The sequence below is a fragment of the Narcine bancroftii genome, chromosome 3 (assembly GCF_036971445.1).
Source record: "Narcine bancroftii isolate sNarBan1 chromosome 3, sNarBan1.hap1, whole genome shotgun sequence".
Taxonomy (NCBI): Eukaryota; Metazoa; Chordata; class Chondrichthyes; order Torpediniformes; family Narcinidae; genus Narcine; species Narcine bancroftii.
The window spans coordinates 95,961,726-95,984,513 of NC_091471.1; the positions used below are offsets into that span (position 1 = coordinate 95,961,726).

The 22,788-nt window shown below is 42.8% G+C and overlaps 1 protein-coding gene across 8 annotated transcripts in view; it reads right to left on the reverse strand.

The window, feature by feature from the left end:
- The window catches only part of tusc3 (tumor suppressor candidate 3), a 548,930-nt gene that overhangs the window by 17,148 nt on the left and 508,994 nt on the right, over nucleotides 1-22,788 (reverse strand). The window contains exon 9 of one of the 8 annotated variants that reach the window (XM_069924580.1): nucleotides 10,462-10,555. The exons of 5 other annotated variants lie outside the window; for them this stretch is intronic. In XM_069924580.1, coding sequence (XP_069780681.1) covers nucleotides 10,462-10,555 — 94 coding nt within the window. Of the gene's footprint in view, nucleotides 1-10,461; nucleotides 10,556-22,788 lie in introns of those variants that run through there. 2 more of the 8 variants (XM_069924589.1, XR_011353546.1) reach the window with 2 other exon arrangements.

Sequence of the window (22,788 nt, forward strand, 5' to 3'; positions counted from 1 at the left end):
GGTGGGGTGGTGCTGGTCTCTCTGTTCATGACCTGGGGGAGAAGGAATAGGGGGAGGTTGGGTTAAAGGCACTGCTGTGCCTGATCCAGCTTGGGCTAGGTCCCTTACCGAGACTGTGTCCTCCTGTCCGTCCGGGTACTCAACATAGGCATAATGTGGGTTCGCTTGGAGCAGAGCCACTCAGTCAACCGAGGGGTCATTCTTTGAGTACTGGACGTGGCATTGTAAGAGGACTGGACCGGGTACCATGAGCCATGCGGTATGGTTGTACCCGACTCGGATTTCCTCGGTAAAGAGAACATCCTTTCATGGGGAGTGGCATTGGTTGCGGTGCATAGGAGGAAGCAGATGGAGTATAGGGCACTAGTGAGCAAATCCTGCCAGCGAGAGGTGGGGAGACCTTTGCACCGGAGGGCAAGCGTTACCGGTTTCCAGACGGTGGCATTCTCTCTTTCGACTTGCCCATTACTGCGTGGTTTATAGCTGGTGGTCCTGCTTGAAGCAATACCCCGCTCCAGAAGGTACTGCTGCAACTCTGCACTCATAAACAAGAACCCCTGTCACTGTGGATGTAACTTGGGTACCCAAAGATGGCGAAGATGGTGTGCAGGGCCTCTATAATTGAGGAGGCAGTCATGTCCGAGCAGGGCACAGCGAACGGGAAGAGTGAGTACTTGTCGAAGGCCATAAGGATGTAGGTGTTATGGTTGGATGACGGTAGGGGTCCCTTGAAGTCTACACTGAGACGCTTAAAAGGGCGGGTGGCTTTGATGATGTGGGCATTCTCCGGACGGAAGAAGTGGGGCTTGCACTCAGCGCACACTGGGCAGGTTCGGGTCAAGGAGCGAATCTCCTCGACCGTGTAGGGCAGGTTGAGAGCTTTGACAAAGTGCGTGAACCTAGTGACCCCTGGATGACAGAGCTCCTCGTGGAGTTTCTGCAGCCTTTCCAGTTGTATGTTGGCGCAAGTCCCCCTGGAGAGCGCATCTGGCGGGTCATTGAGTTTACTTGGTTCGGCTGGGAGTCGGAAGAGGAGCTTGGAGAAGGTCAGGCTGTGAATCAGAGGAGGAGGAGCTTGCTGAAAGTGAGGAGAAGGTAAGCTATTAAAGTCGGGGCTTATCGGGGCTTGGGCCTACTTGGTTCGGCTGGGAGTCGGAGGAGGAGCTTGGATAGAGTCGGGCTGTGAATCAGAGGAGGAGGAGCTTGCTGAAAGTGACAGGGTTAATTGGTCAAGTGGCCAATAAAAGGAGTGAAAGGGGAGGGAGCGGCCAGCGAGGAGTGGCTCAGTAAGTGAGTGGAGCAGTGAAGGAGTGAGACTTCCTGGCTTTAGCTTATCAGGTTTCGGCGAAAGCAGGCAAGGAGAAAAGGTAAGCTGAGTTATTTGCCTTTGTATTCAGAGTCCTGCCAATAGGGTTAGTGCTCTGTACTAGGTGTCAGATGTGGGAACAATGGGGGACCTCCACCCTCCCAAATGGCCACATCTGCACCAGGTGCACCGAGATGCAGTTACTAAGGGAGCAAATTAGGGATATGGAGTTGCAGATTGATGTCCTGCGGCTTGTAAGGGAGAGTGAAGAGTTAATCGACTCAACTTTCAGGGCGATAAATACTCCAGAACCCGTGTCAGGTAAGTAGGAAAACATCAGGGGGGGAAAGAAAAAAGCAAGAAAAACGGAGAGCACACCAGTGACTATCCCACTCAGCAACAGTTATGTTGTGTTGGATTCTGTTGAGGGAGATGACCGGACAGAAGATGGCCATGGGCCCCAGGTCAATGGCAATGAGCCTGGCAGAGTGGTCCAAAAGAAAAGGAAAAGGAGAAATCCAGTAGTTATTGGGGACTCCATTGTCAGGGGTACAGACAGGAGGTTCTGTGAGCCAGATAAGTATACCCGCATGGTGTGCTTCCTCCCTGGTGCAAGGGTACGAGATATCACAAATCGGGTCCAAAATATTCTGAGAGGAGAGGGACAGCAGCCTGATGTCTTGGTACATGTGGGTACAAACGACATTGACAAGAAAAGGGAGGAGGTAATGAAAAGGGATTACAGTGAGCTTGGACGAAAGCTGAAGGACAGGAACGCTAGGGTGGTGATCTTGGGATTACTACCTGTTCCAAATGCAAGTGATGAAAAGAATGCAAGGATAAAGAAAATGAACGTGTGGCTGAGGTGCTGGTGTACAAGGCAAGGATTTGGCTTCTTGGATCATTGGGATCTCTTTTGGGGAAGGCATGATCTTTACAAGAGGGACGGGTTGCACCTAAATCCAAAAGATGTCAACATTTTGGCAAGTATGCTTGGTACCACAGTGGGGCAAGGTTTCAACTAATTTGGCAGGGGTATGGGAACCAGAGTGATAGGGAAAAGGGTAGGGAAGATAAAGTAATGACCAGGAAAAGTAAAATAGGAAAAGTAATGTTGGGAGGAGAAAATAAAAAATCAGAAGGTACACTGAGTTTTTGGGTCAATGATAGTGTTAAGAAAATTACAAAGAAAAATAGTGGGCAGAAAAATCAAAAGAAAAGGTTACAGAAGTCACTAGATATTAAAAGGACAAAGAGCATAAGGGCACTTTATCTGAATGCCCGCAGTATTAGAAATAAGGTTAGTGAACTTGAGGCGCAAATCGGTACCCATGCCTATGATTTGGTAGCCATCATGGAAACATGGCTACAAGGTGACCCTAAATTGGAATTAAACTTTCAAGGGTATCAGGTGGTGCAAAGAGATAGACAGGATGGTAAGGGAGGTGGAGTTGCACTCTTAATCAAAGATGAGCTCCAGGCAGTAGTGAGGAATGATATAAGATCTAAAGAGCATAATGTTGAGTCCATTTGGGTAGAGATAAAGAATAACAAAGGGAAAAAATTATTGGTGGGTGTTATCTATTGCCCACCAAATAACAATAGTTTAGTGGGACAGGAAATAAATAGAGAGATAAGTGAGGCATGTAATAATGATACGGCAGTAGTCATGGGGGACTTTAACTTCCACATCGATTGGGAAAATCAAGTTGGTCGTGGGAGTCTGGAAGAGGACTTCGTAGAATGCATCTGCGATAGCTTTCTTGAGCAGCATGTTAAGGAACCCACAAGAGAAAATGCTCTCCTGGATCTAGTGTTGTGCAATGAGATAGGTAGAGTAAATGATGTATTAGTCAGAGACCATCTGGGAAATAGTGATCATAGTATGATTGAATTTCTCATTCAGATGGAAGGGGAAATAGATCTAAATAATATATTATGCTTAAACAGGGGTGACTACCATAGGATGAGGGAGGAATTGGGCAGATTGGACTGGGAGCACAGGCTAATTGATGAAACAGTTGAGGAACAGTGGAAGATTTTCAAAGAAATATTTTGTAATGCTCAACAAAAATACTATCCGGTCAGGAAAAAGGGCAGCAAGAGAGGGAAAAATCAACCGTGGTTAACAAAGGAAATAAAGGAGAGTATAAAATTGAAGGCGCAGGTGTACAAAGCTGCAAAGAGTAGTGGTAAACTGGAAGATTGGGATAACTTTAAGAGACAACAAGGGGTTACAAAGCGGGTAATAAGAAATGGAAAAAAGGATTATGAAAGTAAATTGGGACAAAATATAAAAACAGAAAGCAAAAAATTTTATAAATATATAAAACAGAACAGGGTGGCCAGAGTTAACATAGGACCCTTGGAGGATGAGAAAGGAAAACTGGTAGCAAAAAATGAGGAAATGGCCGAGGCATTAAACAAATATTTTGTGTCAGTTTTCACGGTGGAAGACACGTCCAGCATGCCCAAGTGCGGAGTTAAGGATGCGAATGTTGGGGAGGGCCTTGATAAAATAGTTGTTGCAAAGGAAGTAGTGATGGAGAAACTAATGGGACTAAAGCCAGACAAATGACCTGGTCCTGATGATATGCATCCAAGGGTTCTGAAGGAAATGGCAGAAGTTATAGTTGATGCATTGGTGGTCATATACCAAAATTCCTTGGATTCTGGGCAGGTCCCGGCAGACTGGAAGACAGCAAATGTCACTCCACTTTTTAAGAAGGGATGTAGGCAGAAGACTGGAAATTATCAGCCAATTAGCTTGACGTCTGTAGTTGGAAAAATGCTTGAAGCCGTCATTAAAGATGAAATAGTGAAACTTTTGGAACGTAAGGGTTCAATCAGGCAGACGCAGCATGGTTTTAGAAAGGGAAGATCTTGTTTGAAAAACTTGTTAGGATTCTTTGAGGATATAATGGGTGTGGTGGATAGAGGGGAACAGGTTGATGTTGTATATTTGGATTTCCAGAAAGCGTTTGATAAGGTGCCGCACAAGAGACTTATCACTAAGTTACAGGAAAGTGGAGTCTGGGGAAGTATATTGGCCTGGATTGAAAATTGGTTGTCTGACAGGAGGCAGAGAGTTGGGATAAATGGGAGTTTTTCAGGTTGGCAGAGAGTGGTAAGTGGGGTGACGCATGGGTCAGTGTTAGGCCCACAACTGTTCATCATTTACATTGATAACTTGGAGGAGGGGACAAAATGTGTTGTAGCCAAGTTTGCGGATGACACCAAATTGAGTGGAAGAGCAAATTGTAATGAGGATGTGGAGAGTCTGCAGAGGGATATAGTTAAGCTGGATGAGTGGGCAAAGGTCTGGCAGATGGAGTACAATGTTAGTAAGTGTGAGGTTATCCACTTTGGCAAGAAAAATAAAAGAGCTGAATATTATTTAAAGGGTGAAAAACTACAGCATGCTGTTGTGCAGAGAGACTTGGGAGTGCTTGTGCATGAATCGCAAAAAGTTAGGTTGCAGGTGCAGCAGGTTATTAAGAAGGCAAATGGAATGTCGGCTTTCATCGCTAGAGGAATTGAATTCAGAAGTAGGAAGGTGATGTTCCAACTGTATAAGGTACTGGTGAGACCGCACCTGGAGTACTGTGTCCAGTTCTGATCTCCATATTTGAGGAAGGATATACTGGCTTTGGAGATGGTCCAGAGGAGGTTTACTAGGTTGATCCCTGGGATGAAGGGGTTGACTTATGATGAAAGATTAAATCATCTAGGATTAGATGGTGACATTGTCCAGATACAGGAAAGTAGCTGTCAACCCGTTCTGGTCCACCATCCGGTCCATTTCCCGCTGGAAGACTGCGACGCCATTTGTGACCCAAAAGAGTACCCTGAGAAATTGATACAGTCGGCCATTCGCTTCAAAGGCCGTGAAAGGTCGGTCTTCTTGGCGGATCGGGAGCTGATGATAGGCCGAATGTAAGTCAATGGTGGAAAATACACGGTATTGGGCAATCTGATTCACCACATCCGTGATCTGTGGAAGGGGGTACGCATCCAGGATCGTGAAGCGGTTGATTGTCTAGCTGTCGTCAACCATCATCCGCGGCTTTTCCCCATTTTTAACAACCACCACCTGGGCCCTCCATGGAGTTGAGCTAGGTTCGATAATGCCCTCATCCAGCAGTCTGCGCAACTGCATTTATTTGTGATAAATTTCCTGTGTTAATAACTATATTGCTGACTTTTGGAGGGCACAGGCTTCCAGTCAGGGGGTGAGATTTGCGAAAAGTGCTGACGGAGCAACTCGTACTCGGAGGGTGGAGAGACTACAGGTGAGGCCCCGGAGTGTGGAGGCAGGTGACTCGGGCTGCCGCTGGCAGGAGGTTTCCGGGGTGGAGTGGTTACAGACAGAGAGTGGAGCATGAGGCCCCCCAAAGTGCAGGGAAACAGTTTGAAACTCGAACTGAAAATCCAGTCCCAGCAGTGCAGAGGTGCACATTTGGGGAAGGACTAATAGTTTGAAGTGTGTGATCGTGATGCCCTGGACTTTCAGGGTCGCCAAGCAGTACCCCTTTACCCCATTTGAGTGAGATCTGGTCGCCAATGAAATCCTCTGTGCGGTGGGGAGAATTGCCAGTCCGCAATGGTGGGCCAGGTCTGGGGGGGATAAAACTGTCAGTTGACCCCGAGTCAAATAAGCAATTGGTATAGTGTTCATGCACTTTAATCAGTTCCATTGCTTTTGTGAGGGGATGGGGGAAGTCCTGGCCGAGGGTTATTTATGCAGAGACTTGTAATGGGGACAGTGGAGTCCTGCGTGATGACGTCACACAACGTGTGCATGATGACGTCACGCAAACAGTTGGGCCTGAAGAGACAGTGTCGAGGAGTTGGTGTTGCTGCCTGCAGCCAACAGTAAGTGTTGGGGATCGCTGCTTGCTGTCGCTGGTGGGGCGGTCAGCGGTGGCGGGTCTTATACGTCCCATTTTGCCCAATTGATTGCCTATCCATACACACAATTTTACTACATAGTGTATCTACTTGTGTATCTTCCTTCCTATTCACTGTCCTCTCATTTTGGTTTCCATCCCCTGCCAAACTAATTTAAACTTTCCCCAACAGCTTCAGCGTACCTGCCTGCCAAGATATTAGACCCCCTCCTGTTCAGGTGGATGCAAACTGTCCTTTTTGTACATGTCATACCTTCCCCAGAGGAGCTTCTAATAATCCATGAATCGGAACAGCTGCTCCCTGCATAAAATCTTCAGGCAAGCATTCATCTGCCATAACTTCCTATTCCCACTGACACTGGCGTGTGGCACTGAGAGAAACCTAGAGATTGCCACCTTTGAGATCCTGCTCTTTAACTTCCTTCCTAACCTAAACCCAAAAGGGGTCAATATATTGGCAGCTAGGTTTGGTACAGCCATCGGGTGCGGTTTAAACTAATTTGGCAGGGGGGTGGGAACTTGCATGATAGGGCAAAGGACAGAAAAGATAAAACAGGAAAAGTTAGGTTAGGCAGCGAAAGTAAAAAATCAGAAAGAGCAAGGAGGGTGAAAAAAGCAAATCTGAAGGCTTTATATCTTAATCCAAGAAGCATTCGGAACAAGGTAGATGAATTAGCTGTGGAAATTGAGATAAACAAATATGATTTGATTGGGATTACAGAAACATGGCTGCAGGGTGGGCAAGCCTGGGAACTTAACATCCCGGGGTATACGATATTTAGGAGGGATCGGCAAGAAAGAAAAGGGGTTGGAGTAGTATTGATGGTGAGAGAAGGGACCGACACGATTGACAGAAAGGATATCAACTCGGAAGATGCGGAATCTATATGGGTAGAACTGAGGAATAGCAAGGGACGGAAAATGTTAGTGGGGATGGTATATAGGCCTCCAAATAGTAGTGTAGAGGTGAGGGAAGGCATTAAAAGAGAAATTAGAAAAGCGTGCAATAAGGGAACAACTGTCATCATGGGAGACTTTAATTTGCATGTAGATTGCACTAGCCAAATTAGTAAAAATACTGAGGAGGAAGAATTCCTTGAATGTTTACGGGACGGTTATCTAGACCAATATGTCGAGGAACCAACTCGGGAGCAGGCCATTTTAGATTGGGTATTATGCAATGATAAGGGGCTAATCAACAATCTTGCTGTACGAGGCCCTTTGGGTAGGAGCGATCACAATATGATCGAATTCTCACTCGACATGGAGAGTGATGAAATTAAAACCGAGACTAAGGTCCTGAATTTAAATAAAGGGAATTATGATGGTATGAGACGGGAGTTGATTAAGATTGACTGGGTGGTGTTTATGGGGGAGTTGACTGTGGATAGACAATGGAAAGCATTCACAGATCTAATGGAGAAATTGCAAAAATTGTTTATACCGGTTTGGCATAAAAATAAACCAAAAGAGGTGACTCAACCGTGGAGAACAAGGGAAATTAGAGACAGCATTAGGTCCAAAGAGAGAGCATATCAATTGGCCAAAAAAAGTACCACAACCGAAGACTGGGAGCAGTTCAAGATGCACCAAAGGAGGACAAAGGGATTAATCAAGAGAGTAAAAATAAATTACGAAAGTAAGCTTGCGGCAAATATAAAAACCGACTGCAAAAGCTTTTATAAATATGTCAAGAGGAAAGATTGGTGAAATCCAGAGTAGGTCCTTTGCAGTCGGAATCAGGGGAATATATAATGGGGAATAAGGAAATGGCAGACCAATTAAATTCTTACTTTAGTTCTGTTTTTACAAGAGAGGATACAAATAACCTCCCAAGGATGTTGGGAAACATAGAGACTAATGCAAGAGAGGAACTGAAAGAAATCAGTATCTCTAAGGACATGGTCTTAGGGAAATTGATGGGATTGAAGGCAGATAAATCCCAAGGGCCTGATAATCTACATCCTAGGGTACTTAAGGAAGTGGCCATTCAGATAGCAGATGCTTTAAGAATTATTTTCCAGAACTCGATAGACTCAGGATCAGTACCCATGGATTGGAGGGTAGCTAATGTTACCCGACTATTTAAAAAGGGGGGTAGAGAAAAAGTGGGGAATTATAGGCCGGTGAGCTTTACATCAGTAGTCGGCAAAATGATGGAATCCATTATTAAGGATGTAATAGCGGAGCATATGACTAGCTGAGAAGGGATCGGATAGAGTCAACATGGATTTACAAAAGGTAAATCGTGCTTGACAAATCTATTGGAATTCTTTGAGATGGTGACAGGTAAAATAGATGGGGGAGAGCCAGTGGATGTGGTGTACCTGGACTTCTAAAAGGCCTTTGATAAGGTCCCGCATAAACGAATGGCTTACAAAATCAAGGCTCATGGGATTGGGGGAAAAGTATTGATGTGGATTGAGAATTGGCTGGCAGGTAGAAGACAGAGAGTTGGGATAAATGGCTCATTTTCTGAGTGGCAGGCGGTGACCAGTGGGGTGCCACAGGGATCTGTACTGGGACCCCAGCTGTTCACAATTTACATTAATGATCTGGATGAGGGGATTGGATGTAATATCTCCAAATTTGCAGATGACACTAAGCTCGGAGGGGTTGTGTGCACGGAAGAGGGGGTCAGGAAGCTTGTGTGATTTGGATAAATTGAGGGACTGGGCATATACATTGCAAATGCACTACAATGTGGATAAATGTGAGGTTATCCACTTTGGTAATACAAACCGGAGGGCAGATTACTATTTGAATGGCAATAGATTAAGAGATGGGGAAGTGCAGAGAGACCTAGGGGTACTTGTACACCAGTCTCTGAAGGCGAGCATGCAGGTACAGCAGGCGGTTAAAAATGCAAATGGTATGTTGGCCTTCATATCAAGAGGGTTTGAATATAGGAACAAGGATACCTTACTGCAGCTGTACAGTGCCTTGGTGAGACTACACCTGGAGTATTGTGTGCAGTTTTGGTCACCTTATCTAAGGAAGGATGTTCTTGCAATGGAGGGAGTGCAGAGGCGATTCACCAGGCTGATACCTAGAATGGCAGGAATGACTTATGAGGAAAGATTGCGCAAATTGGGATTGTACTCGCTGGAGTTTAGAAGATTGAGAGGGGATCTCATAGTGACATATAAAATTCTGGCAGGACTGGACAGAATGGATGCAGATGGAATGTTTCCAATGATGGGAAAATCCAGAACCCAGGGCCATGGTTTGAGGATAATAGGCAAACCATTTAGGACCGAGATGAGGAGGAATTTCTTTACCCAGAGGGTGGTGAATCTGTGGAATTCATTGCCACAGAGGGCAGTAGAGGCAGGTTCATTAAATATATTTAAGAGGGAATTAGATATATTTCTTCAGTATAAGGGTATTAAAGGTTACGGAGAGAAGGTGGGGACGGGATATTGAACTTTAAGATCAGCCATGATCTCGTTGAATGGCGGAGCAGGCTCGAACGGTTGAATGACCTACTCCTGCTCCTATCTTCTATGTTTATAACTCCCAATATTTCCTCTTCAGGACCTCATCCCTACACCTATCTATGATGTCATTGGTACCAATGTGGTCCATGACATCTGGCTGCTCATCCTCCTGCTTGAAAATGGTGTGGATTTTATCTGAGATATCTCTGACCCTGGCACCTACAAGGCAACATGCATTCTGAGAGTCTTGATCTTATTCATAGAACCTCTCATCTGTTTATCAAACTATCAAATCCCGAATCACTGTAGTTCTCCTCTTCTTCCCCTTCCCCTCTGAACTGAAGGGTCAGACTCTGTGCTAGAGAGCTGACTACTTTGACTTGTCCCTGGTAAATTGCACCCTCCCCCCTCTCCTCCCAACAGTATCCATTATGCACCTATACTCCTCTCTCTCTCTCTCTCTCTCTCTCTCTCTCTCTCTCTCTCTCGCCAAAGTGCAACATCACACTTTTTCAGCTAAGTACAATATATCTCACCTCACATAAAAAATGCAAAATATGATTTGTATCCTTCTGTGCACATTTTTCAAGGATCATATAATTTGGTGCCTTTGGGAAATGGCACAGAAGAGCATGTGAGACTTGGGGCAGATTAGCCATGATCATCCTGAGTGGAAGAGATGCTTCCTTTACCTTGACACTCATGGATCTGTGCAGTTTAACTGTTGAACTTAAGTATGGGTTGACTTGCCTGGATAACACAAAGTTTTTTTAAAATTGTTATCTCCATATAGCACTCCCCATACCTGCATGGGGTTTCCAGCTCCTCCCACGTTCCAAAGACATACAGAGTTCGTTTTGGGTGGCACAGGCTTATGGGCCTTTTATTGTGCTGTATTTCTACATTAAAAAATTGAAATAAATTAATTAAATGGTAAACCTTGCAACTAACTCTATGGCAGACAAAATAAAGAAAGGATCTCATATTGGAACTAGCCTTTACCCGCAAACTTTCTCAGTGAATACCATCAGGCCTTCTCAGATTGTGCGGGAACACAATAAAGGTTAGAACAAAAGTAAGCCACTTAATCCCTCATGCATGCTCTTCCCATCAAGATGATCATGGCCAATCTGCTGCAATCCTCACTTGCATTCCCTCTGGCCCTGGGCTAACTAATCTTTCAAAAGTCTATTTCTTTCTTTTCTTTGGCTTGGCTTTGCGGACGAAGATTTATGGAGGGGGTAAAAAGTCCACGTCAGCTGCAGGCTCGTTTGTGGCTGACAAGTCCGATGCGGGACAGGCAGACACGATTGTCTATTTACCTCTTTTTTAAATACCCCAATGATATTGTTTTCACAACTCTCTGGGTGCTAAATTCCAGAAATTCACTGAGAAGAAATTCCTTTGCATTTCAGTTTTAAACAATTTCCCCTAATTTTATAACCATGGCTCCATGTTCAGGTCTCGCCTACCAGTGGAAGAATCTCAGCATCTATTCTTCCACACTCCCTTAGAAACTTCTGTTTCAATCAGATCATCCCTCATTTTTATGAACTCCAAAGTTAAAGTGACTGGACTGCAACATTGGCAGCAGCAAATTGGAGTACAAAAAAAATCACCAAGTTAATGACAGAAAATCAGTGGAACTTCAAAAGTTGTAATTCAAACACAACTTAGTGGCAGTACAACTAATTTATTTTGGTGATATTAATCCATTTAAGCAGCGAAACCACTTGCAGTGCAAATTTAAATTTAGAGTGCTTTTCCAAAAAGTTTATCCAAAGCTTCAATTCACATGTAGAGCAGGGATGGAATGGGGTTGGTGAAGATTAATCATGAGCAAGAGTATTTACATTTTCTCCCTCTAAATCAAAATATGTCGAGAGCAATTTTATTACCCAATTGCTAAGAACTCAAAATCACTTAGTACAAATGTAGATTAGCTCCTAAAAATATGTTTTACAGTAAAGTCCCTGGAATCCAGCACCTATGGGGAATGGGACACACTGGATGAGTGTATTTTCTGGTTGCTTGAGACTTATTCTGACATTGCCTAACACCTGCATTAAGAATTAACAGTTGAAAAGACAAAAGACTTTCAGTCTTTTAACAATTTATACAGTACTATACTGATCTTACACTGAACAAACTTCACTTTGATCAATATATTCATTTTCTGTTTACAGTTCTTTATTTGTTTACATGTATATGCTCTGTACCTTTTTTTTTCACTGCCAGTAAACGGTAATTCTGTCTCGCCCACAACAAAAAAGAATCTCAGGATTGTATGTGATGTCATGTATGCTTTCTGACAATAAATCTGAAATCTAAAGTATTTTACTTTATCTTCAATCAGATTCTTTGAAACAATTTAACCATCACTGCATCTGCAGGTTCTTCAGCCCAAAAGATGAACAATAACATTATAGATAATTAAACCGCCTCCCCCCAAGTTTACAGATAAAGCCTCTGGCCAGGGTGACTTTTACTAAGAAGGGATAAGGAGACACTTTAAGAGAATCACCACAACAGCGAGCGGCATCAACCAGCTCTTCAGCCTGAGCGACGCTATTGCTGTTTCACACAACTTTATTCAAACCACAAGCAAAGCACGACCAAGGTACATCACTAGCTGAATATCTGCTCCCATCTTCACCAAAGTTTTATGTGTTATTTCAGAGAATATTTATTTTTTTACATTTTTCAATGTACATATTTTTACCTATTCTTATTTATTTAAATTTTTTTAAATTAATTTTCCTTGATTTTTTTTGATGGTTGCTTAAGGGTGCTGGTTGCTTAAAATCTGGATACCAGGGGTTTTACTGTAAATGGCTCAGTAACACAGTTTTAACTAATAAAATAAATGTTCACTCATGCACATTAATGATGTCCCTTTCTTAGTTCTCTGTGGTTAATGGCAATACATAATAATCCAAATGCACTGATGAACTGTAGATTTCTTGGAGAACTGGATTCTTACAAATGTATCAGTGAGATACCAAACTAAATTTTGAGCTGTTTTCTATCCTTTCTGTCAATTTTTATTACGTGAAAATCTAAGCTTCTGAATAATAATAAATTCTAGACATCTCATAAGAAAGAGACTATCTTTTAGGACAACATTTTCTACAAGTGTTGTTTTGTAATATTTTGTAACAGTAACACAAATTGGTAAAAACATTATTAAAAAATGAAAATGTTATAGCTAATCCCTTTTTATATTCATCTGATATGGTTTAAGGCAGTTATTTGCTATGTATTCATGCAAGAAGTCTATGCATATATAATCAAACTGAGTAAAGCTCAGTAAGAAACAAATCGTGCTAAATGTCAAAAAGGTGGCCATTCAAATTATTCTTATTTGATTTCAAAGCAATGGTTAGAAATGCTCTAAATCTAGCTTTACTCTGCCTGTGATATTGTATGTAAAGCTCTACGAGGTCATTTCACAGATTACAACTTCAGTAATTTAAAATTCCTTATCACAATTACTTGGTACAAAGGTACCATTTATGAACATTTATTCGATCTCTTGACCTACAGAGAACGATCAATGGAAATAAAAGACATGAATTTAAAAAAAAATGTCTTTACAAAATTGTAAAATGGCATTTCTTCATCAGAGGTAAACAATAATACCTTGTTCTTTCTAATGCAGTCAGAAGTTCGGCGTAGCAGCCTTAGGCAGGTCAGCAAGGAGTGAGTGAGGCTCCAGCGGGGTGGCCTTTGGTGGATCGGCAGTGAGTGAGTGAGGCTTCAGCAGGGAAGCCTTCAGTGGGTCGGCTTTGAGTGAGGCTTCAGCAGGGTGGCCTTCAGATCGATATCTTGGATTGATATTAGGAGTAGGTAAGAGGAGTTAGCTAGGGCAGTGGATTGCACCGGTTGTGGGAAATCTGGAAGAACACAATTGTCCCTCAGGACAACACCTGCAGCTCCTGACAAACCAAATTAGGGAATTGGAGCTGGATGAACTCTGGAGCATTCGGGAGGGAGATAGGGTGATAGAGAGGATTTTCAGGAAGACAGTCAGCTTCAAATATCAGAGGTAGATAGCTGGGCAACTGTCAGGAGAGCGAAGGGGAATAGACAGATAGAGCAGAGCACCCCTGCGGACGTTCCCATCAACAACCGATTTTGGATACTGTTGGTGGGGACAATCTACCAGGGACAAGTTGTAGTGGTATTGTCTCTGGTACTGAGTCTGGACCCTCAGCTCAGAAAGGAAGGAGGGAAAAGAAGAGAGCAGTAGTGATAGAAGATTTGATAGTTAGGGGGACAGATAAGAGGTTCTGTGGGAGAGAATTCCGGGTGGTCTGTTGCCTCCCTAGTGCCGGGGTACACGATATCTCAGATTGAGTTCTTGGTATTCTCAGGAGGGAGGGTGAGCAACCAAATATCGTGGTCCATGTAGGGACCAATGACATGAATAGAAAAGATGAGGAGGTCCTGCAAAGAAAGTCGAGGGAGTTAGATGCAAAGTTGAAGGACAGGACTTTCAGAGTTGCGATCTCAGGAGTGCTACCCGTGCCACATGCTAGTGAGGCTAGAAATGTGCCTAAAGAGATGGTGCAGATGGGAGGACTTCAACTGGGCTCTCTTCCGGGAAAGGTGGGACCTGTTCCAATGGGACGGTTTGTACCTGAGCTAACATCCTTGCGGGTAAGCTTGCTAGTGCTGCTCTGGGGGGGCGTTTAAACTAGATTGGCAGGGGGGATGGGAACCAAAGTGTTAGAGTAGATAGTGAGGAGCAGGAGGATAAATGTCATGTGACAACTGTATGTATAGACAGAAATTAAAGGTTTGTATGTGATAGGAATGTTGTCAGGTGAATTTATTTCAATGCAGGGAGTAGTGTGGGATCTTTCCACTTTATATATTGCTCTACACAAAGAATAGTCAGGCAATTTTATTATTGTCCACTGTTGCTAACTATATATAAAGTCATTAGTAATACAAACACCAAATGAACAATAAGATGTAGAAAGATAGCTCAAACAATGACTTCACAGCTTGAACAAACATCTGTCTTTCACATTGTCACATATTTTTCTAAAGCTTCTTGCCCCAAATGTTTTGTGAATATTAAATTTTATCCTCACCATGAAACAAATTTGACCCCAGATAGCATCTGCATTATATTTAAATTAAATTTAAAATGTTTACAAGTTCTTTCGGCCCATGGGCACTTGCCGCCCAATTACACCCAATTGACCTACAACATTTTGAAGGGTGGGAGGAAACCGGAGCACTCGGAGGACACACATGCAGATACGGGGGAAACCTACAAACTCCTTACAGACAGCACCAGATTTGAACCCCGGTCGCTGGCATGGTTATAGAGTTGCGCTAACCATACCGCTCTTATTAAAATTATTTCTACATTTTTAACCTTGCCACTTTACGATAATTCAAACTTCATGTGCGGCATCAAATGTCAGAAATATTCCAGTAAATATCTTATTGATGCGCTATCAAGAACAATTAACTTAATTATTTCAAATATCATTCTGACAAGCGGTTGGCATTTAATCTGGAATACACTGTCATGAACAACAGGGGACATGGGTTCAATTGTGGCATTCAAAAGCGAACCGAATAAGTAGATGAAGGGAAAGAAAAATTGCAGGATAATGGATAGAGCGTGAGAACGAGACAAATTCGATTCCATTTGCATTGAGCTGACATGGACTTGAAGGGTCAATTAGCCTCCTTCCGTGCCATCACTTTTCTGTGATCACACACAGAAGGTGCCAATGCCGGAATCCAAAGTCAAATACAATCTGTTGGAGGATCTCAGTGAGTCAAGTAGCGTCAGTGGGAGAAGATTGGTCGACATTTCAAGTCAAAATTCTAATTCTGTGAATTGCACTGCTGATGTTCATCTCTCAAAAGAAATATTTCTGTGTTCTATTTTCTTTCAGACGATTTATTCACCTTTCCCTCGATTTAAACTTCCTTTTCTGATCTTACTGCTGTCAGAAAAATTAACGATCAACAGCAATATTCAGTAGCAACCATCCCATTAGAGTGGTATTCCAATCATAGCAGATGGAAACTATGCTTGGTGTAGGTGCCAATCATCAATGCTGAATAAGAAATCCCATCTGTGCAAATCAGTGTGTTTCTATATACAGACGTTATAATTTTTTTCAAAATTTTAGAGATATAGCATGGTATCCGATAGCTCAGTGATTAGAGCACTGGTCTTGTAAATCAGGGGTCATGCATTCGTTTCTCACTGGGGCCTCATTTCTGTGACAGGCGCTGGACAAAGAGGTGATTGTCTTTCTTACAATATACAAAATTAAAGAATTACATGTATGCTACATTATAAATGGAGTATTACGAGACAATAATGGAACCTTTACATTTACCTTTAACAGGCCCTTCCAGCTCACGAGCTCACACTGCCCAAATACACCAATATGGCCAGCCAACCCTCTAACTCTGTACATCTTTGGAACATGGGAGGAAACCAGAGCACCTGGAGGAAACTCATGCAGACATAGGGAGAATGTACAAGTTCCCTTCAGACAACACTGGATTTTAATCTGGGGGGCTAGTGCTGTAATAGCATTGTGCTAACCACTGCACAATACTCAATTTGATTGGACTACAGATGAATAACCAAACTAGGCTTTCTAGGAGCTGGTGGATTCCAGATGTACATTATTTGAGTGCTAACAATTTGTAAATCAAATTCTACTTTCTTGAGAGAAACCTTCATGAGAATGGTCATAAAATCAAAGAATATACAGTAAATCCCCTTGTGTCTGGTACCTGTGGGGATTGATAGATACCGAATAAGCATGTTATCTGGTTGCTTGAGACTTGCAATCCCAAACTAATACATCTTCATTAAGAATAAACAGTTTAAAAGTCAAAAATACTATTATGTACTTACACTGTACAGATTTCAGTACATAAACATTACAGCATTTTATTTTATTTTCAGTTACATTCTTTGAAAACATTTGACTGTTGCTGCGTCTGCCGGTTCATCCCTCTTCATGGAGCCGTACAAAAAATAAACAATAATATTATAGATAATTATCCAAGTTTGCAGATAAAGCCTCTGACCAGGGTGCCTCTTACAAACCAGGAAAAAGCAGACGCTTTAAGAGAGACACCCCAACAGTGAGTAGCATCAGTCAGCTCTTCATCCTGAGTGATGCCATTTTATTCAAACATAACTTTATTCATACTTTATGTAAGCAGCTGCAATGACAAAAGCATGACCAAAGCACTTTGCTGGCTGAATACTTGCTTCCGTCTCCACCAAAGGTTTATGTGTTACTTCAGAGAACATTTACTTTTACAATGTGAAACTTACAAATTTTAACCTATTATTTTATTCTTATATATTTTAATTTTTTAATCAATTTTCCTTGAGTTTTTTTTCTGGTTGCTTGAATTCTGGATACCAGAGGTGTGTGTGTGTGTGTGTGTGTGTGTGTGTGTGTGTGTGTGTGTGTGTGTGTGTGTGTGTGTGTGTGTGTGTGTGTGTGTGTGTGTGTGTGTGTGTGTGTGTGTGTGTGTGTGTGTGTGTGTGTGTGTGTGTGGTGTGTGTGTAAAGAAATATCTTGTATAACACGGTTTTGAACAGTGTGGGTTTTGATATAATGTGGTTTATAATTTTAATACAGTACTACCAAAAACTGTTACATTTTATTAATATTGTGTTACCAACAGTGGTGCAATAATGTAACGTGTCAGCAACAATGCTCACTGCTCAGCTGCGTTCATTCAACTTCATTATTGCTTAACTTGTTTTAGTGTTGCTCAAGACCTGTGGTATGTGAGGATTTCTGATTTGTTTCTGATATCTTCATTCGGAGAATCTGATTTTGGATAATTGTTGTACTGTACATTGTAATAATGTTTTCAACAGTGTGGTTTTCCATAACACAGATTTTTTTTTGCAACATATTAACTGTGCTATACAAGGTATTCTTCATATTATAACACACACACACACACACACACACACACACACACACACACACACACACACACACACACACACACACACACACACACACACACACACACACAAATTAATAAATAGTAGCGTCATGGAGAGTTGTTTTAGCAGTCATTCAGTAATCTCGTTGACTGTGGGAAAAAGCTGTGCCTCAGTCTGATAGTTCTGGATTTGATATTTCTGTATCTTTTTTCCCAACAGGAAAGTAGAGTCATGAATCTCCATCCTAGTCATGGTTTTTAGACTTGCTCTGACTGTGTAGCATTTGAACACTGTGACATCCTTGTCTATGTGGCTAGTTATGGGGCTCCTCAATGTTGGTGTGGCAGTTGTAGGTGGCTGCCTTCCTACAAGGGCCATCTCTATCAATTCCGAGGGTCCCTTTTGGTATTACCAATAGGGTTTTTATCTTCCAGAGGCAGATGGTCAGGATGGTGGACAAGTATAGATTGAAGGCTACCTCTCCTTACCTCGATAATGTCACCATCTGTAGCCGTACCTTGGAGGATCATAACGCCAACCTCCAGAGCTTTCTCCACATGGCGAAAGCCCTGAACCTCCCTTATAACTCTAGCAAGTGTGCATTCAGGACTAAATGACTGGCTATCCTTGGCAATGTGGTGGAGAATGATATTATTGGCCCCGAGCCGGATGGGATGCGCCCCTGTTTGAGCTCCCTATTTCAAGGACCATGAAAGCTTTGAGGAGATGCTTGGGGTTTTTCTCATATTATGTCCAGTGGGATGCTCAATTTGCCAATAAGGTTCACCCCCTCTTAAAATCCACTACTTTTCCCCTCTCGGCTGAAGCTCAAGTGGTTTTTACCTATGTCCAAAGCCACATTGCGAAAGTCACCATGCACGCGGTGGATGAGAATGTGCCTTTCCAAGTGGAAATTGATGCTTCAGATGTGGATCTGGCTGCTACCCTTAACTAGGTGGGCAGGTTGGTGGCATTTTTCTCCTGGACCCTGAAAGGCCACGAGTTCCGGAATCCATCTTTGGAGAAAGAGGCTCAAGCTATTATAGAGGCCATCAGACACTGGAGGCACTATCTGGCTGGTAGGAAATTTACACTCCTCACTGCCCAGCGTTCTGTCCCATTTATGTTCAATAACGTCAAGAGGGGCAAGAAAAAATTGTTAGGTGGAGGATCGAGCTCTCCACCTCCAATTATGACATTGCCTATTGACCAGGAGCCCTTAATGAACTTCCAGATTCCTTATCCAGAAGAAGCTGTGCCTCAGCACACACCAGCCAATTGTGGTCTCTACATAATGAGCTCTGCCAGGGGTTACTCGCATGGCTCACTTTGTCAAGGCACACAATCTGCCCTACTCAATGGAAGATATCAGGCAAATGACCAGGTCCTGCCAGGTCCGCGTGGAGTGCAAGCTGCACATCTACAGCCCCGAAAAGATGCACCTGATCAAGTAATTCAAGCCCTTTGAAAGGCTCAGTGTCGCTTTTAAGGACCTCTCCCCTCCACGAGCGGCAACACCTTCTTCCACTTTGTCATTAACGAGTACTCCTGATTCCTGTTTGCTATCCCAGGTTAAGACACCTCTCCCTTCTCAGTTAACAAGGCCCTAGATTATATTTTTGCACTGTTCAGGTATCCAGGCTATATCCATAGCGACCGGGGCTCATCATCTATGAACAAGAAGCTACATCAGTACCTGCTGGAAAGGGGCATCGTAATCAGCAGGACTACAAGCTTCAATCCCTGGGGAAACGGGCAGGTTGAAAAAGAAAATGCCATGGTCTGGAAAGCTGTTAAATTGCCCCTCAAGTCAAGAGGCTTTCCATACACACGCTGACAGGATGTCCTACCCATGGCACTCCATTCCATTTGGTCGCTACTCTGTACAGCAACCAATGTGATTCCTCACGAGCTTTTCCTCAATTGTGAATGGAGATCGACATCGGGAACCACACTCCCAACCTGGCTCACCACACCAAGTCCGGTCCTCCTAAAAAAGCATGTGAGGAAAAGCAAAACCAATGCCATGGTGGAGAGGATGAGACTGCTCCATGCTAATCCCACATATGTCTAAGTGGACTACCCGAATGGCAGAGAAGACATCGTTTCTACCAGGGACCTGGTACCCCCAGAACAGAGAATCCATTGCCACAGGTGACCCACAGATTCCAGAACTCATTTTCACCATCTCTCTCACCATCCCCAATCAAGGTCTCAGGAGTTTTGGTTCATGAGGAAGCGTTATCCCCCTCCGCAATAGAACCGGAGACACTACCGCACACTGTACCTCCTCTATGAGGGACCAGGAGACCAAAAGGTCCTCCAGTGCTAAGGCACCCCTCCTGGATTTACAGAGCCCTGGATCATTTAAATCTACAAATAATTATATATATATATTTTTTTTAGTTTTTTCTGAGTTTGTGTTCTCTGTCTTCATCCACAGGCCCTAATTCTGTAGGAAGTGGTGAATGCAGTGAATTGAGATTTACTGCTTTAAGAATCATTGCTTTAAGTGTGATAGAATTGGAAGGGCAAGAGGGGGTGGTGTTTCATTGCTTGTCAAGGAAAATATTACAGCTGAGCTTAGGCTGGATAGGTTGGAGGGCTCATCCAAGGAGGCTGTATGGGTGGAATTGAGGAATAGGAAAGGGGTAGTCACACTTATAGGGGTGTATTATAGACCACCAAATGGGGAGAGAGAATTAGAGGAGCAAATTTGGAGGGAGATAGCAGATATTTGTAATAAACACAGGGTTGTGATAGTGGGAGATTTAAATTTTCCAAATATAGACATTCTTTGAAAGGGCTGGATGGTTTGGAATTTGTAAAATGTATGCAGGATAGTTTTTTACAGTAATACTTAGAGACACCGACTAGAGAAGGGGCAGTGTTGGATCTACTGTTGGGGAATGAGATAAGTCAAGGAACACGGGTATGTGTTGGGGAGCACTTTGGATCAAGTGATCATAATGCCATTAGCTTCAATGTAATTATGGAAAGAGATAGGTCAGGACCTAGGGTTGAGGTTTTCTAGTGGTGAAAAGCTAGATTTAAGGAGATGAGAAAGGATTTGCATGGAGTGGATTGGGACAATTTATTTTATGGGAAGGATGTAGCAGAGAAATTGAGGTCCTTTAAAGGTGAGATTTTGAGGGTACAAACTCTTTATATTCCTGTCAGGTTAAAAGGCAGCGCCAAAAGTTTGAGAGAGCCGTGGTTTTCAAGGGATATTGGAAACTTGGTTCGAAAAAAGAGAGAGACCTAGAATAAATATAAGAAAGAAGGAATAAAGGAGATGTATGGAGAATACACTGAATATAAAAATAATCAAGAAAGAAATTAGAAAACCTAAAAGGTACAAGGTGGCTTTAGCAAACAGGGTGAAAATAAATCCAAAAGGTTTCTATAAATATATTAATAGCAAAAGGAGAGTGATGGATAAAATTGCTCCATTAGAGAATTGGAGTGAACAACTGCGTGTGGGGCCAATTGAGATGGGGGAGATTTTGAACAAGTTCTTTTCTTTGCTATTCACTAAGGAGCAGGATATTGAATTGTATGGGCTAAAAGGAGCAAAAAGGGTCATTAAGGAAACTGTAGTAATTAAGAAAGATGAAGTACTGGAGATTTTGAAGCATATAATGGTGGATATGTCTCCAGGTCCTGTTGGGATTTTCCCCAGGACCTTGAGAGAAGTTGGTAAGGAATAGCAGTGGATCTGACAGTGATTTTTCAAATGTCATTAGAGATGGGTATAGTGCCAGACGATTGGCGTATTGCTAATGTGCTTCCTTTGTTTAAAAAAGGGTTCAAGGAGCAAGCCTACCAATTATCAGCCTATACGTTTGATGTCTGTTGTAGGTAAGTTAATGGAAAGCGCTTTTAGAGACAATATATAAAAGTATCTGGAGAGACGGGGTCTGATCAGGAATACTCAAAATGGGTTTGTACGTGGAAGGTCGCATTTGACCAATCAATGAATTATTTGAAGAGGTGACTAGGAATGTTGATGAGGGTAGAGCAGACGATGTTGTCTCTATGGACTTCAGTAAGGGCTTTGATAGGGCTCCGCATGGAAGGCTGGTTAGGAAGGTTCATGCGCTAGGTATTAACTTTGAGATAGTCAAATGGATTCAACAGTGGCTGGAAGGGAGATGCCAGAGAGTCGTAGTGGTTAACTGTCAGGCTGGAGGCTGGAGGCCGGTAACAAGCAGTGTGCCTCAGGGTTTTGTATTGGGTCCCTTGCTGTTTGTTATTTACATTAATGATCTGGATGATGAGGTTGTAAATTGGATTAGTAAATATGCAGATGATACTAAAATAGATGAAATTGTGAATAATGAAGAAGGTTTTCAAATATTGCAAAAAGGATTTGGACTGCAGAGAAGAGTGGACTGAAAGATGGCAGATGGAATTTAATGCTGAGAAGCATAGAATACAGGAGTTGGGAGGTGATGTTGAGACCATTCAAGGCATTGGTGAGGCCAAATTTGGAATACTGTGTGCAGTTCTTGTCACTGAATTATAGGAAGGATATCAACAAGGTAGAGAGGGTGCAGAGAAGATTTACAAAAATGTTACCTGGTTAACAGAATCTAGATTACAAAGAAAGATTGAGCAGATTAGGTCTTTATTCCTTGGAGTGTAGAAGGTTGAGGGGGATTTGATAGAGCTATTTAAGATTATGAGAGTGATTGGCTTTTTATCTTGAGGGTAGGAGAGATTGAAACAACAGGTAATGAGTTAAGGGGCAAAAGTTTAGAAGTAACATGAGGGACCTCCTTAACTCAGCGAGCAGTGTCTGTGTGGAATGATCTTCCAGGAAAAGTAGTGGCTCCAGGGTCCATTTTGTCATATAAGGAAAAATTGGATAAGTATATGGATAGGAGGGGAATGGAGGGTTATGGACAAGGTGCGGGTAGTTGGGACTAACATAACATAACATAACATAACAATTACAGCACGGAAACAGGCCATTAGGCCCCTCTAGTCCGCACCGAACCAAACACCCGTTTCTAGTCCCACCTCCCTGCACAATGCCCATAACCCTCCATCTTCTTCTCATCCATATACCTGTCCAACCTTTTCTTAAATAATACAATTGACTCCGCCGCCACTATTTCTCCCGGGAGCTCATTCCACACAGCTACCACTCTCTGAGTA